The sequence below is a fragment of the Hirundo rustica genome, chromosome 5 (assembly GCF_015227805.2).
Source record: "Hirundo rustica isolate bHirRus1 chromosome 5, bHirRus1.pri.v3, whole genome shotgun sequence".
Lineage (NCBI taxonomy): Eukaryota > Metazoa > Chordata > Aves > Passeriformes > Hirundinidae > Hirundo > Hirundo rustica.
In genome coordinates this window covers 45,260,749-45,278,158 of record NC_053454.1, presented here as the reverse complement: position 1 = coordinate 45,278,158, position 17,410 = coordinate 45,260,749, and the positions used below count along the sequence as shown (strand labels likewise).

The 17,410-nt window shown below is 37.1% G+C and overlaps 1 protein-coding gene across 3 annotated transcripts in view; it reads right to left on the bottom strand.

The window, feature by feature from the left end:
- The window catches only part of KLHL2 (kelch like family member 2), a 56,760-nt gene that overhangs the window by 17,685 nt on the left and 21,665 nt on the right, over positions 1 to 17,410 (bottom strand). For all 3 annotated transcript variants that reach the window (XM_040064270.2, XM_040064271.2, XM_040064272.2), the window contains one exon: positions 3,203 to 3,365. In XM_040064270.2, the coding sequence (XP_039920204.1) occupies positions 3,203 to 3,365 (163 nt within the window). The remainder of the gene's footprint in view (positions 1 to 3,202; positions 3,366 to 17,410) is intronic.

Here is a 17,410-nt window from a genome sequence, read left to right as displayed (position 1 = left end):
TCAAAGGACACCTCTGCCACAGGTCTCCCAAAGTTTCCAATGCCCTTACTGCCCTATGCAGTGGGTGAAATGCATTATTATTCTTTGGCTAAAACTAAGAAATGTGTCAGGACATGAGCACAGAGCAAGGGTCTCTCTAGTCCAAGATGGCACACCCCTTTTCATGAAAAAGCTTTACCAATTTATCTTCAGGTTGTACATAACATTACAACACCTATATAATGCATCGTTTTCTCAGGAAAAATAGTTATTTTGTGAACATCCTTTAGCACGATGTAAGACATATCCCAGAACAAAACTGAGGACAGACTAGCAGAGTTCATGCCACACACTCTTCCTAGGAATCCTCACGAAAGATGGAGAAGAGGCCTCAGCTGTACACAGTCTCTGACTGGGCAATTGTAACAACACCCAGTGCAGGACTGCTTTCTGGAACATCATGAGAACAGGTGGCATCTCCAAGTTCAATTGCAACACAAGCTCATTCCAAGTAACATGCATCAATTGTCCACTATTTTCAGATCACAGGTGCATTTAAATGACTCTCCCAGAAGCCTTGCTTTCTGCTGCAAAGAACAACCCACCACAGGAATATGAAGCTCCAATTTTAACAGGAGTTGCATTTTCATTCCCACTGGAAATTTTAGAGTTTCACTTTTCTAATAACTTCTGATCGATTGGCATCCATTTGTTTTTATATTATCATTGTCTATTAGCAAAACTATCTCACTACCTCTTTTTTCCTAAATCTAAAATAGCAAGTGTAACAAAATAAAGACTGGGAAAAGTTACAAAACAAAATACTTTTCATTTTCTCTAACAGGGAAATATTTTCACTGCTTTTTTCAATCTAATAATCCTTTTCTGTACTTATTCTAATTTCTGGAGCCTTAATCCCAAAATGTGTGCTCTGGGAGTTAAGCTGCCTGTGATGCAAAGCTTAATTCTGAAATGGCACAGCCATGTATTTTTGGCTCAGACTTTTGAGAATTTTTTTTTTTTTTTCTTTTTTTTTTGGGGTTGTAAGAAAGGAGTGACAAAGTACAAAGAGCCATTTGAGATAAGAACAGGGGGAAAATGAAGCTGTGATGGCTGAGATACAGGCAGTAAGTAGCCTGAAAATGTAAGAGGAAAAACATTGACCTGAAAAGGTACAGGACTGTATGAAAGAAAATCAGGGAGTCAGCAGACAGAAATTCAGCAAGACTGATGATCAGCCAATTCCAAGGAGAAATGAAGGCAAACACTTCCTCCCTGGATCCTTTTATTAGGAGCACTGAGCATCCTGGTGTTCAGCCTAGTATCTTGCATGTCCCAACTAGGACCAATAAATAGCTTCTCTCCTCTTTTCACTTGCCTGTGTTCTGCTTGCAGACACTCTCTGAGCATGGCAAAGGATGCCTGAACAAAATGATCCAAGAAAGGAGAGTTGACAGGTGGACACAGTTCCTGTGCTCTCAAAACACTTTTAACCAATAGTGCACTCAAGGTCATGCCAGGGCTTTAGAATTTATATTTCTAGAAAGTAATCTATACAAATATAAGCTTCAACTACTAAACTGAACAAAGATTGTTTAGAAGTAACTGAAGTAGTTTAGAGGTTTAGTTTAGAAGTAACTAAGGCCCAGTCAGAAGTTGGAAAAAATAATTTAAAAGTCAAAATGAAGCAACAACTGTATCAAAATGTGTTCCATAAAAACATTAAATATCTGAACATTAACTCTAGTTCATAAATGTATGCCTTTCTTCCTATTGCACAAAAGGTCAAAAATGTAATATCTTTTTGTATTTGATATTTTGTTACTCAAAGACAAAAGGATTTAATTAAAACCTTTTGCATTGATGTCTAAATAGAAATATCACAGTCATTCAGTCATGTACAGATCACAACTTCTTGAGTAAGGCAGACATTACAAAAGCTCGTACTTTCAAAAACAATCTGAAAAGCTTTTGATTTTTTTTATTAGATATATCAATCATCCTTGATAGAAATACTATAATCTCCTGTGAGTTTAAAAAAAAATCTATACTACAAAACAGAATTTCTAAGAATGAAGATGACTGAAAACATTCATCAAAATCCTTGCTTTTCTGAGGTCTAAATCTATTCAAGGCAATAAAAAGCCTATTATTTGGACCTAAGTTGAAGCACTTAGTGCTTTATTTCAGGAAAATTTGCAATTTTAACTCTGTACTAATTGTTAATTATGCTAATTGGTCACTGTACATTTCAGAAAAGTTATGAAAAGCAATGCAGTTGTATGTATTTTTTTCTACACCCTTATCAGGACATTTAACTTTTAATTCTCTTTTTTACACTGCTCTTGTTCTAAGCCTGACCGTGCTAGGAGGAGGAAAGCAGAGCAGAGTGGATCCAACTGTGCACTCTGATTATACACAGCATATTTATCCCAAGAGTAAGAACAGAGTGTGCATTGCATTAAAAACCATCCCACAGACACAACAAATACACAATAGGAGTTGAGCTGGCAGCTTGTCATACAGACCAGCAGTACTCCAAGAATACAATGACAATAAGGGAAGCTTTTGGGGGGAATTTGGCAGAAATGGAAGGTGGTTTGGTTACAGAGGGAAGACAAGGTTAGCACCAAGCATGAAAATAGGAGAGGCTAGAGAGACAAATGAAATACAAGATTCAAGTGAATGAGACTATAGGTACCCTTTATAGTAGGAAATTTCAAGTCTTGGGCTAGATGAGCAGGATTTTCAGAAGATAAGTTGATAATATAATACCCAACATTACATTTCTTGCTTCTTCACTAGTGCAGTGCAGGGGCTACCCCTCCTCCCAATGCCTTTTTCTTATTTCTTGCCCCATGTAATTCCTACATACTTGACTTGTGGTAGTCATCAGAATTTTAATTCTTTCCTGATTTCCTCCCCTAAATGACACTGCAACATTTTAAACAGGAAACTATCTTTTTTCTGGATTAGAAATGGCTTGGACTCTGCAGAGTCAGAATAGTCTGTGAAGATGCTGCTCCTTTCAGCTTAAATATAACTGTGGGCCAGCCAGCACATTTTATTTCTCTTGAAGACATTCAGATCAAATTTAGTTTTCATCAGGAGATACAGATCTGCAATACCCTGGATAAAACTCGGGTTCCTCTGGGTGGGGTTGGGTGGCATGGAACCCACACTGACAGATATCAAGCTGTGCACTCTACTAATGATAACTTGCCTGCATATGTGTTGGCCTTGCTCAAGAGATCTGTGCATGCATGCATGTCAGCAAAAGCACGAATCCCCAGGCAGTTGATAGGATGAAGCTGGGATTCCAAAAATTCACAGCAAGTCCTCTTCACATCCTGCAGTTGCAAGAGACCAGCTGCTGGGAGCAGTACCTGAAAGGAGAAGCGACAGCTGGTTAATGTCCCACTTCAATTCTGATGTTATACAAGAGTATTATCAATATTAAGAAAACAACCCATTAAAAAAATCAAGGCTAAAACAAAGAGGAAGATTTCAGCATCATGCAACTGAAGAAGTTAAAACCCAGCAGAAGCATGATTTTACCTCCCTACAGATACCATTTAGAATAACAAACAACATCTCTACCATTGTGTTCACTGGAGAGGTCATTTCACAAACTGTAACTCACACTTCATTTAAACTCTTCCCAATATTCATCCACAATTTCCCTCCTTACATTCCCCAGCATTTCATAATTACAACTCATTTCCAAGCCTTCAATGTGCGATATTTTTAAAAGAAAGTTTTCTAGACCATGATAGAATATCTTATTTGCATGCAAGCACTGGACACTAACATTTTTTGTTACCATCAAAAATAAGCATCTGCATGCAAGAGATTCCAGTAAGGACAGAATTCAGCTTCCCCAGAACTCTGTGACCTTCTTGGAAGAATGATAATTCAAGACTGGCTGGCAGTCAATATAGACAGGAAAAATGAAGGATCATACATTTAACAGGAGTTTGATTTGAATATCAACTGTTAATGAAAGAGAAATGAAGAAAAGACACACAGTGTGATTGCACTGAGATACACCAACTATTGCTAAGCAAAATACTTTAAAATTAGTTTAAATCTTAGATAATTCTTGAAAATATTTAATGAGTCTAACAAAATAAGTGGAAAAGAAGTAATAAGGAAAAAATCAGTGTCACACAATTTAAAACAACTTTAGTAAGCTTAAAGGTTATTAATTACAAGGTTGAAAGAATACAGTGAAAGTTTTATTTTAGCATGTAAATGTTAAGATAATGTCACTAATACAATTTATATTACCAGAACACAGTATGATTAGTTATAACAGTGAGTAGACAAATTCATTTGATAGTGAATCCTATGATAAGATATAATCACTAACTTACATAACAAAAATCAATGCTAGAAATCTACTACAAGTATTTATTTACACAACTTGTCCCAATGAAACAAACATTTCATACCTGCTCACAAATTCAGTAACTAATTCAAGAACAGACCTAGATAATTTTAGGCATATTATCAGTATAGTTGAGCAAATAATTCTGAGAACAATCCTTGACTGCATAAATGGATCCAGTAGAAAAAGATGTAAAATCATCATCAAATCAGAATACAAAACGGAAAGATGAAATTTGAGAATGGCATGGAGAAAATAATCTAATATTTGTATTCACAGTTACCCTTGGCTTACTTATATGAATAGTAAAGGAATGCTACAAGAACCAGATCACTCTTCATTATGGGAAATTTACGTCAGTTCTGAGATCACTGTAACTGCACTTGCCAAGTTAGAGATTTCAATACATTTTAGTTATCAGAAAACAAGACATTCAAGTCTAAATGTATTTTATATTCTGCTGCTAGAAAGGAAAAGAGAGGCAAAGTGTATCAAATTTATCTCGTTGAATTACACATTGGGCTTTGGTTACTAGGCAACAAGAGCTGTGATAACATCTAGCTATTTTCATTTTTACCTATAGAACGGTTGGTCTGAAAGCCATAAAAATCTGCACTCAAAAATACAGTTCCATCACAGTCAGATTTACTCTGCTGAAGCCATGGGCAGAACTAAAGAGGGAAAAAATCCCAAAACAACCCAAGCTCCCCACAAATCCGTAAGGAAAAAAAGAAAAGAAAAAAAAGACTACATTAAAACTGTGGTACATATTAACTTTTAACTGCTGCTGACTCTAAATTGGTCAGTTACAGCTCAGATTTATTTCCAAAAATAGCCAGTAGAGGGTATCATAACTTTTCTTTAAAGATCAAACATACGGTAATGCGCATACTGCAAGAAATGCAGAGGTGAAAAAAAAATCCCTGGTTTCTTGTTCTATGAAAATATATTCTCATCATGGCTATTTTGGTTTTTTATAATCAAAGAAACCTGAACAGATTATTACAGATGGCAAGTAAGAAATTATGCATTCTCTTTCGTTGTGCCAAAATTGACGTGATGAATCTTGGAATGACTGCTAGATTTCCTAGAGCAAATGATTTAACCCTTACAAGCCTATGAAGATTCTTCCCTGGTTATTTCCTTTTGGTTCTCCTTCCTGCAGCGACATGCCTATTCCCAAAGCTCTGTCCACCCATCATACCAAATACATCCTTCCAACCCCACTGAGACAAAAAAGACTGTAACCAGGTGCAAGTGTTTGTTTTAAAATCCACCTGCAATGTTAGCTGCACAGTCAGGAGGGATCCACTTAAGGCCTGGAACTTGGTTCCATATTTTCACTTGAGTAGATTCAAGCCCTTCACAACAACTCAACTAGATTATCAATCTGTAAATGAGGCTGCTGCCCACTCTTGTGGCCTTTCAGGTACTTGCCAGGAGTATGTCAGGGGCTGAAGGTACTAACGATGCCTGCAGCTTTTCTCTTTCCTTTTCTACCTGACAGCATTATGACTCTGTTCATCTTTGTACAGCTGGACACATTCACCTCACCTGAACAAAATGTGTGTTGAGCTTGGAAGTGAGGAGCAGCTGGTATAGGCAGGCACCCCTTCAGCTGCTCACAGGCCTACCAGGGACACATTTACAACAGTCCCAAAGAGATGCAACCTGCCTGACTGATGAACAAACCTCTACATGGAAAGAAGGCTCAGAGGAGATGGGTAAGGGTGAGGAACTCGGGGAAGAAATACAAGAATGAGCATCTAGTGGCATAAAGACAGTCAAACTCACCTCCACATAAGGGGGATTGGAGGGTGACTTTTCCTTTAGATATATGGCTGTACCAGTAAGTCATCAGGTTATGCAAACAGCCTTTTCTAAAATAATTACTAGCATATAAGGTCTCCCTCAGCTAGCCAGGCCAGCAGGGGGAGAAGTGTGTGACGTGGCTCAATCCCACAAAAAGTGTAAGACCGAAAAGCCAACAGAAAGAGCTCTCAAGAGAGCAATAGGCTTGAGAGGGCTTTAGTCCACATATTCCTTCCTAGTGAAGTGGATATGGCCACCATCCTGACAGTGAGCACAGATCGATCAGAAATGGGAATCACTTTTGCAGAGTGATCCAAATGTATATTGCAACTGCTATGTTATGCTTGTGTTGTGATTGCAGCATATTGCAGTATGTCTCTACTAAATCAAAACATAACACTATGCAGTACCAAGTATCTTCACAACAGGAAATTTCACAGCAAACATTAAATCTCCCTCAAGGATTATCCAGAAGAAGCTGGTCAGAGCAGCTGCCCTGGAGTGCCTCCATACCAGACAAGGGTGTTCATCCTGCCTGAGGGCTGCTAGATGACCTGAGAGGCACAGCCCCTTGTCTGGTACCACTTCTTGAACACACAAGGTTTTAGTAACTGCCCTGCTAGTTGACAATGGGGGAATGAGTCCAGTGGAAGGAGCCACCAGGATGATCAGAGGGCTGGAGCATGTGATATTACAAAAAGAAGCTAAGAGAACTGTGTTTGTTCAGCCATAAAAGAAAAAAAGAAAGACCTTATTACAGTCCAAAGCTACCTAATGTGAAGGTAGAGAAGAGTGAGCCAGACTGTTCTTGAAGATGCATAGCCATAGGACAAGGAAAAGTAAGAACATAATAAAATCTGACCAGATAAAAAGGAGTTAGGTTGCTTTTTCTGTTTTGTGTTATGTTTTGCTGGGTATATTTTAAGTGAGGCTGGTTAAGCCCCAGAACAGGTTGTCCCAACCAGCTGCAGAATCTCCATTCCTGGGAGATATTAAAAATTCAGTGAACAGGCCTCTCAACGTGCTTTTAAAAAGCTCAATGAAAAGTAAAATTTAAACTGATTAAAGCTTTCTGCCTGTTAATTTAAATCAATTTGATTCAGTAATTTACATCCATCCAATCTGTCCTCTTTGCACTCCTTTTTGTACTGTGAGGTTCTCCTAGACAGACCATATTGTGATACCTGACATATGAAGATGCTTAAGACAATATTTCCTTCTCTACTACTTTCAAATTTCTTGTAATCATCTTAAAATTTCTGCCATGAATATTTGCCCAAATTCAAATTGATAGCTATCAAAACCACATTAAGATCAGCACAATGTCAATAGATAAATCGTGAAAGATCATACTGATACTTTTGAAAACAAGATCCCACAACATAAACAAACCTAAAATTTCTCAGAATACTGAAGTATTTTTCAAGCAAATAAGCCAACAAAACTCAGAGCAGTGTATGCCAAGAGAATCTAATAATGTGGTGTCGAAAATAGAAAAATTCCATTCTTTACTGCATGGAGAGGAAAGAAAACTACTATTAGTAAAGATATGAATCTAGAAATGCAGATGCATGAGAATCCAAACACACTACAATACAACACAGAAGCACACAGTTACATAAGCAAGTTATATCCTTACTAATCACAGATACTGCTTATTTTCAGTTACAAAATTAAAATGAAGTAAATTTCAGAGAACAGCAGTTATGTTAATGCCTGTAATAAAAATATCCTGAGGAAATAGATTATGGTTTAACATTTATTTTTAAGTTTTAAATAACCATTTCAGCAAACTAAGCTCCTTCATTTGCTGTTCATATTATCATAGCATAGGGAAGAAGGAAATTAACATAGTGGTTAAATATAATCCAAATTATCTTATTTTTTCATTCTCATCTACATGCATCTGTGCTGTAATTAAAACTGTGGTTTGTAACTGAAGTGTAGTCTAAATTCTAGTAAAATCATTCAGCACGGCTTTGAAATTATGCTATTTGGGAGTATGCATACAAAAACACTAAAATAGACACAAATATTTTAAGGCATCTGTGGGATAAAATGTGGAGATTTCAATTTTGGAAAATTCAACCCTGCTGGAATTTCTGTACAAACAACATGTGCATGTTAAGTGCAGTGTTCCAATGTTAAAATACAGAAATAAGAGGCTGCACTGGAATTAAAGATGTGCATGAGCTGCAAGTTTAGAACATGATGTCATGTAGCCTATGAAGTATACCTTCTGAATATCTTAACAGCTCAAGGCTATTGCACAATGAAGACATGGATGTATTAATTTTTCCTTTACTTTAATGAGCCCCATGCAACTGAAAATCAGATGCAGGTGGCAGTTTCAAAGTATCACAGGAAGGAATAAGATCACAAAACAGTCCTATTCCTTCACATTCCCCTTGTACTAGATACAAATTGATAGAGAACCACTTCAACAGAAAATTATTAAATAATAATGAAAATGTAATATTTTAGATTATTGACATGATCTACAAAATACTAAGCAGCTCCCAACTTGGATATCAGTGTGACAGATTAAAATGGAGGATAAGGAAAAAGTAACTGGTTTACGTATCCACTTTTTAACTTGCATCATAATCTATTCTTAAGAGTACACTTCAGTTAGTGATGTGCAATTGATAGGAGTGCAACTTGCTCAAAAAGCAGCTTTTGAAGACACAGCACCTTAGAAGATTAGTCTGGATGAACTACTAATTGTTAATAAAAAAAATTTGGTACAGAGGTGGGTTTTCTGTTGTTTTCTTCAGGGTTTTTTTGAAGGGGGATGGTGTGGAAGTCTTTAGAGGGATTTGGAATGCAGTTAGTAGTTGCTGAAATGCAGAAACAAGATTCATGAAGCACATGAAATTACAGAAGAGTCACTTATTTAAGTAGTACACTATAATTAGGTGTTATCCATCTGGTCTACAAGGGAGAATCATGCAGTCTTGCTTGGCTTCATGGTTCTCCTACATCTTCTCTACCAGAACAGTGCCTTAATGATCACATGAAAGTACATTTTGGCATAAGCTTTCACACAAGAGAGACAGATTAATTTCCTAGTCTGATGGTTATTTTTGTTAACAGTCAGAAGCTTAGCCTTTCATATCCTTTTCTTCTCTTAAAAGAGACTGGCAATAGAAACAAAACATTCTCTCACTTGAAGTAAAACATCACAAACCTAAAATAATTTTAGTTAGAATTTTAGATTTTTCTTTCAATGAAAAAAATTCTAGACATTTTGATTTTATAGGAACAAGGTTCTTGATTTGAAGTTTGGCCACTGAATTTAAGTATGTGTATAGTAAGTAATCTAAAATGAAAGTTCGGAATCCTTCGTCTTACTTTAATTAATTCAGTTTTTAGAAGATTACACAGCTGCATAAAAACACCATAATATTTTTTAGGGACAGCATAATTTAAATGAGACTAACTCAAGTCTGAACAAAGCTACTTCTCATACCATGTCATTCAGGAACTGGACAAATTGTTCTTTAATTATGGCACCAGAAGTGCTTCCCAGTCAAATCATACACATAGCTACCCTGCAAAAGGATTAGAAGAAGCTGAAAAGATTAAGTAAGCAGGATAACATAACTCGCACTACATGGTCTGCTTTCTTCCTGTAAAAGCTGACCCACATAAAGAATTGCTGCATCAGCTGATGCTCTGAGCTTTCAGTGAGCTTCAGCCATGGGACTGAACTGCAGCATCTCAACCTCCTGCACCAGCCCACCCTCAGCTCAGACCCCACTGACACATACAATCACTTTGGGTATACCGAAGATTACTGTGATAGAAACGTTTTCAAAAGATTGCCTAAAACTGAAGATGTAAAGGGTTGACAAAAAACTAAAAATGCTCATTTGCTGTTTCCTAAAGTACACAAAAAACCTTTGAAGAGACAGGGAGAGGGGAAGGAAAGAATTGTTGGTTTGCTGGGGGTTTTTGTACGTTACAGACTGACTTGTGACAAACAAGGTTTGTTCTCTAGTATAACTCAGCATTTTCGTGCAATTTAGAAGACAGGGCTTGAAAGGCCATTTGCAAAATCCTAAACCTGGGCAGGAAACAAACAGCAGCATAACTGGGACAGTAGATTGTGAGCCTTTGCTTGCTCTATTATTTCATTCTCTGGCACAGAAGATGCATCAATACTACCAAGTCTTAAAGTAATACAAAACCAAGAACTGAGGATAACAGAAATAACATGAAGTAGAAATTATTTCTTTGCATGGTGCTTATCTTCAATAAAAAAATTATGTCAAGATTAACATCTAATATGCAGTAAATGGTCCTTCAGTGGACTCAAAACACATTTGATTACTTCAAGCTTTTACCATAATTATGTTTTTGTAGTTTATTAAGATAATCTTTTACTTATCATTCAGTTTCCTACAACAGACGATAATTATAGTCTAGAAATGTCACAGAGGATTTTTGCAAAAAAAAAAAAAAACCTTAGGCTTAGTGACAAATTTCATAAATGCTTTAATCTAGATGTTGTGCTTAAAAAATTCAGGTATGTAGAGCCAAAATTCCCTAAGTAAATAGCATCTACAGCTTTCCATTTGGTTCTTCTTTGCAGATGCAGGTTTAGTACATATATTTCATGATTTAGAGCACAACCAATATCAAGAAAACAGAAGCATTTTCAAGGAAGCCTTTATGCAGCTTCCAAAATTTCATCTTATGTGTCGCAGCATATCCTGAACATACCTGCAAGAGATCAACTGTTGAGTCTCTTTAAGTGACTTAATTTACTCATAATAAGCACCTTGAATTTTACAGGGAAGTGGACAAGCACACAAGCATTCATTTGAGCTAACGACCTCTGCACTTTAAGTTGGCAAGGGCTACTTTTCAGGTTTTGCCAGAGGTAGCTTTATGGTCCTAGAAAGAAAGAGAGGCATGGATGCAAGCCTACAGTAAGGGTCGTAGCTGAGACAGAAGTAGCTGCTTTCATCCAACTTGACATAAAAACATCTCTAGCAATGCCTAGAAGTGTGATGATTTTAAAAACACAGAAAAGTTGTACAAACTTGGGGTCTGAGAAAGCAGTTTACATGCCTTCATTATTAATGTTTAGCTAAAGGGCAACCACATCCTAGTAAGGCAAGATGAAGGCATCAGGTTTTAGAATCACAACATTTTTGATGTCAGTCCTGATTACTTCTGATCTATCCAATGGTCATCACATCTGATACTCTTTCTTTTTTCCTTTTTTTTTTCTTTTTTTAAAAATCGTAGAATGGCCTGGGTTGAAAGAGACCTTTAAGACCACCTAGTTCCAACCCCCCTGCTATAGGCAGGGACACCTTCTATCACACCCAGTTGCTCAGAGACACATCCAACCTGGCCTTAAACACTTCCAGGCCACACCAGACAGAGCTTATTGCTGCAATACCTCTCACTGGAATCCCAATCGCAGCTGGCCCATAAAGAGTTTAAAATATTTTCCAGGCTAGTCTAGAACTTCACAGTTTTCTAGAAAGAAAGTTCAAATTATAGGTAAAATCCAGACCTTTTAAAATGGAAAATCAGCACATCTCCCTAGTCAACTGCACGAGAAAAAAAAAGAGAAATCTCCGTTTCCTTCTACAGAACGAAATGGCAAAAATTTTGCCTTTGTTTGAACAGTTTTTGCCCAGCTCTGCTACAACCAGCTAGGGATCCCCTCTAGTTTGAATCACATTGAAAGCAATTTTGGCACCTGGTTCAAGACAGAATCTGTTATGGTCTCCATCCTTCCTCAGTATGCAGTTAAACCCAGTATTAAGTGAAATGAAGCTTGACAGCACTGCTCTGCTTCTACCACCACCATCCCTTCCCCTGTCTTCCCCTCTTCTGAGGAAAAGGGGAAAAGGAAACCTAGGATGGAGAAGATTAGAACAGGTGAACTCAACCCAGATCTGGGCCTCATATGGTCTCGCCTAACTAGGGAGGTAAACCTTAAGAGGTGAAAATACCCACTTTGAAATCCTGTCTAATTTTTGCTTTGCTAAGGCTCTGAAATACTATCTAATGGTAGCACAGGTATCATTTCCAAGGTTCACAGGTAATCATTTCCAAACCAACCAGGACAGCCAGAAAGCAAAACTGCTCACCTTGGGCACCCTAGGCAGCTGCACTCACGCCTTTTGCAGCAACGTGTTCTATTCATTTAGGCAGTCACCTTAAACATAATAACAACTACATGGGTGTACTTATATGTCTTTGTGCACTTCTCTTTAGGTATTCTAAAGAAAAGCTTGTTATCTTTCAGCATAAAGTAGTAACTCACCCTTTTACATCCTTTTACCTTTTACAAGTGTATGTAGAGTCTCTGAAACAAATAGACACTGGAAGAAAAATAAAAGTCCTATTTTAGTCAACTCACAATCAACCTAGAAAAGGCCTGAATTCCCTTCCTTTCTCAAATAATAGCTTTTCATGCCTTTAATGGCTCTAAGCCTTTCCCCAAAGCATGCTATTTCTATATTTTAGACCATCCAACAGTGTTCCAGATGATAATGCAGATTTATACAATGACATACAGATACTGCTGTACCATTTTTTATGCTTCATTTTAAACATTTTACAATAGCAGAAGTTTTTCTAAGGTGACTACAGTATGTTATCCTATACTAAGAAAAGCTGTTAATGTAAAACATAGCAATACGTAGGAGTAATTCAATTTTTTTTCTTTTTATGCATTACTTTACACTTTTCCACATTAATTTTGGTCTGTGATCACGATAGCCTGACATCTTGCTTAGCTAGAAAGCAGTGAGATTTTCTATTTTTGTCTGATCTTGAAAAAAATACTTAAACCAGTTCATCACCTACATCTTTTGCTACCTGCTTTTCAAAACTAAAGGAAATAGGTCCCTTGGAAGCCTGGGACACATTAAGATCACTTTGATACAGCAAAACTCAACTATTTATTCCTATTTATTCCTATTTGTTCCTTTCCTCCCTAGGAATTTTTGATCTATTTATTGTTCATCATATGACAATTTAGGAGGAACTATAACTAACTTGACTTTCAAAAGCCTTTGATATGGTTATTTTTGGACCACACTAAGAATTACAGGAGGTTTTTAGTAGCTATGCACACACAACTCATAAATAGAAACCTGAAACACATGGGAAGTTTGAACTTTCCTTATCTCACCTGCCACTAACAAAAACCGAATCCTCTATAGCCTCTATGATGCACAGGTGATTTACTATTTTGACATTGTGGTGATTTACTAAAACATGAGCTGAAATTCCATGGAATAGCCAGCTAGAGAACATAACATTTTCATGCAGTCTCAGCCACCTCACTCTACAAGTTTCTTTTCTGTGCGTATGCAAGGACTATTTTTACAAATATGTCTACAAAATCCTATTTGCTCTAGTGATAAGATGGTTTTATTCATTTGCTTTTGTGCTTCATCTTTTGACCCTCTCTCTAAGCCTGCCCTTGGTCTGTAAGAGGATGCACCTTTCCCAGTATGTTGGTGTAACCGGGACTTCCTACCTGAATTAGTTTTTGGCACCTTTCTCGTGCATGGCTCTGACAGCCCACGTGCTCTCCTAAATCACTCATTAAAGAAACAATATGCAGGAAACTAATAGATGTTATATTTAGAGCTGCAGTGCTGAGTAAAAGTGTTTTATTCTCTTTATCATTTAAATTAAACATGCCTGCTTAAATCCCTCGGTGACTTCCCATTCACCTCCCACAGTAATCAGAATCACATGCTTCTGAAGTGCAGGATTACAGATCAGTATCTCTTCTGTAACACACTCCTGCCTCAACCCCATTTCTCTCTCACCCCATCACCTCCTCCAAGAGCTTCTGATTCATTCCTTGGCTCTTGCTTAGACCATGCTGACATAGCCAAGCTACAAGCCTCTTCACCGCCTTTGCCCACAAGTCTCTTCCAAATAAGCAGAAACAAGTGGTTTCATAAACCTCAACCCACATTCCCCCTCCCACAAAAAAAAAAAAAAAAAAAAAAAAGCACAAATCAAAACCAAAACACAAAAACCAGAACACCCAAACATCTGAAGGTACAAAGATTTTGAGACAGGGGAAATCTGTGATTCAGTCCACAAGACAACAGCCTCTCTCAGGAAGAAACATGATTCTCTGCCTCCTACACACACTGGCACTTGATAGTCCAAGACAGTCTTTTACAGCCTTTGGACAATTTTAATTCACTCCTCATACCTTTTGATCCACATTTTAGATTATTTTTCTCTCTGGTGCTCATTCTCAGTTCTGCTTCTCCCTTATGTATTTTTCTTTGGCACCTATAAGCCAGGGTACGACAGCTCAAACGTCCATCCAGGTTCATCTTTTCATTCTTACAAGGCTCATACTCTTCTGCCTATTCAATTTTCTTTATAAAAAAAAGTTCTTGGATCCCCATTCAGCCAGCCAAAAAAAAAAAAAAAAAAAAAAAAAAAAAAAAAAAAAAAAAAAAAAAAAAATTAAAAAACATCAGTTGGAGGACAGAGAGAAATTGCGTTAAGATATCTACAGAAGAGAAAGAAAAAAAAGGCAGGAACATAAAAATGGGAATACCTCAGGAGAGAGTATTTGCCATATCTGTGCAACATCTGCTTCTCCTGGTTCTGGTGATCCTGCCAACATTTTTCCCTCTGCCTTAACCACAGCTATAGCTGTACAGACACAGCAATCACTTTCTCTGCAAATTCCTTTTGCTACTTACCTCATGAACTCCACCATCCTCTATAATCCAGGGGAAGACATGGGAAAGAATTTTATCTCTAAATGAAGTAGTATGAATTGTATTTATTCAGTTTGTCTTAGCAATACAAAAGATCTTGAATAGACATGTCCAAGAGACTCTTTAGGAAGACAGCCCAGCTCAAGAGAGAATTTAGACATCAGGTGAGTGTTTCTGCCTGCATTGATGTGAGGGGCTGGGAGTGCGTTCTGTACACATGTGATTGTGCATGTATGTACCTACTGCAAACACATGCTCAGCCTCACTACCAGGCTGAAGCATGGAGAGAGGGAGCTGTAGCCAACTAGTTGTTATCAGGCTACCAGTTTCATCAACCCTTAATGCTTCCCTCACAGAGTGCACACAGTGCGATTTCCACCTGTCACATACTCACCAAGCAAGCCAGATCAGAAACTGAAATCCTTTAGGAGAGCATAAAACATCTATCAAATAAGCGTGAGGCTTTGGAATACATCTTCAGCCACATCAAAAACCCAGTTCCTCAGTTAAAAACAAACATAGGGGAGTGACAATAGAGCAACCATAGCTATTCTGCAGTGCACATAATAATAACGTACCCCCCCAAAACCAGGCAGTTCTACTTTGCACATAGGTAACAGCTAAAATCACAAAAGATATGCTAAAAAAAAAAAAAAAAGAAAAAAAAAAAGAAAAAAAAAAAAAGAGAGAGAGAAAATAAATTTTAAATGCATTTTAACATTGTCAGAGAACAAAATATTAAATTTTCCAGCAAAGCTGTTTGCTTAGTATTTCGGTCAGCAGCTCTTAGGTGAAGCTTACTCATTTAAAGTGCGAATTAATGAAGCTTATATTTGTAATAGAATACACCTGTAATAAGATTGCGCTCCTCTTTTCCCTTCCCTCCTACACTCATTCTCCTGACAAGCAGGCGCATAAAAGCAAATGAAGAAGGCCTACTAGGATTATTTCACTGGAAAAAATGAGATCATAAACTGTTGCCTGACATGTCTTACAATGCACATAAATTCAAGGAGTGTGCCACTCTCTCTTCCAGCTATACTACATATTAATTGTGCCCTCATATTACTAAAATCCTCAAAGCTGTTGTCATAAATACAAAAATAGGTCAAAAGGAGGTAACCAGATGGTTGCTTGAAGCCTTAAGTATAAAATACATACAATAGCAAAACACAGTGGTAGTCTTCCAGCATTCAACCCAAGAACACACTATAAGGATGTTTAGTCCAACATTAAGTTCTTGCCCAGTAAGACCTAAACATGTTTCTATGAATAGGGTTTGTAATGAAACTCATGTCAGCTTGGATTTAAGTCCCTCTCTGCAGTGTCAGCAAGCTCCTAATATTATTAGAACTGTGCTGTAATAAAAGAATCAAAGTGAAAGTTTGGATTGCCATGTAGTTTCAACACACATCAGAATTTAAAAACATCAGTTAATCCTGTTTTAATCATAAACTCATTAGGATCAGCCAGTTTTATAAAGCATTTTAACCTGAATGACTCTGAATACAACTTCAGAATTTACAAAAGCTTTCATTATTTACTATCTATGCCACAGCAGCCACAGTGGAGATGAGCAGAAAGGCCAAAGGCTCATTTATTTTTAAGGCTCTATAAGATGATCCAATAAAGAACTCCATCTCCTCCTAAAGCTTTAATAATATCTGTGTCAGGGAAATAAGATCACCAACTGCCAATAGTTTTTGACACTCGAATAACTCGATTACATAAAACATTTTCTGGAAAAGAAAATGCTTTCAAGAACTTGTGCAGTGGCCTGAAACCTATTAAGAAAGAAAGAAGTGAGTTTACAGAAAAAAACGTTCTAGATTTTCATGAAGGCAAACCAAAAAGTGATGGTAAAATGAAATATGATGGTGGAAATATGGTGGTTTCAAGATTAAGCTGAGTCTGGAAAAAGCCAGGATATGGAAGATAAGGGAACTAAAGCCCATGATAAATACTTTAATTATCTAAGAAACAAGCAGGGTTGTAGCCTGTCACCTCAGGGCTCAATAATTAGCACCTTACTCATGATATATTGAAGGCAGGAAGCCAAATCTGTCCAAAATTTTAGAGGAGATATTTGGGAATCAGAATTCAGTATCAGCTCAGAAAAAAAAAGACTATATGAGCAGCTTAAAAGACAGCTGTACAGAAATCTTTTAATGAAGATTTGGCCTACCAGTCTGTCTAAAAGAACATGTGCTGCACTGGGATACTTTGCTGAGCATTTCTGACAAGTTAAATCTAAGTCATATGAAATACAAATTCACAGATATCACCTCTAAAGTCAACAAACTAAGGTAAAGTCAAAGCTATTTTCATTTTTTTGTAAAGAAAACTATTGCAGCTATTGACAGAGAAATCAGTGCAATATTGCTTCTCTTTTTTTAAGGACAGTAAGAGAAACAACTGACAGTCATTTACTTCAAAAAAAATTATCTCTAGAAGGAAAAAAAAATCCAAAAAAAACCAACAAAATAAGTATCAC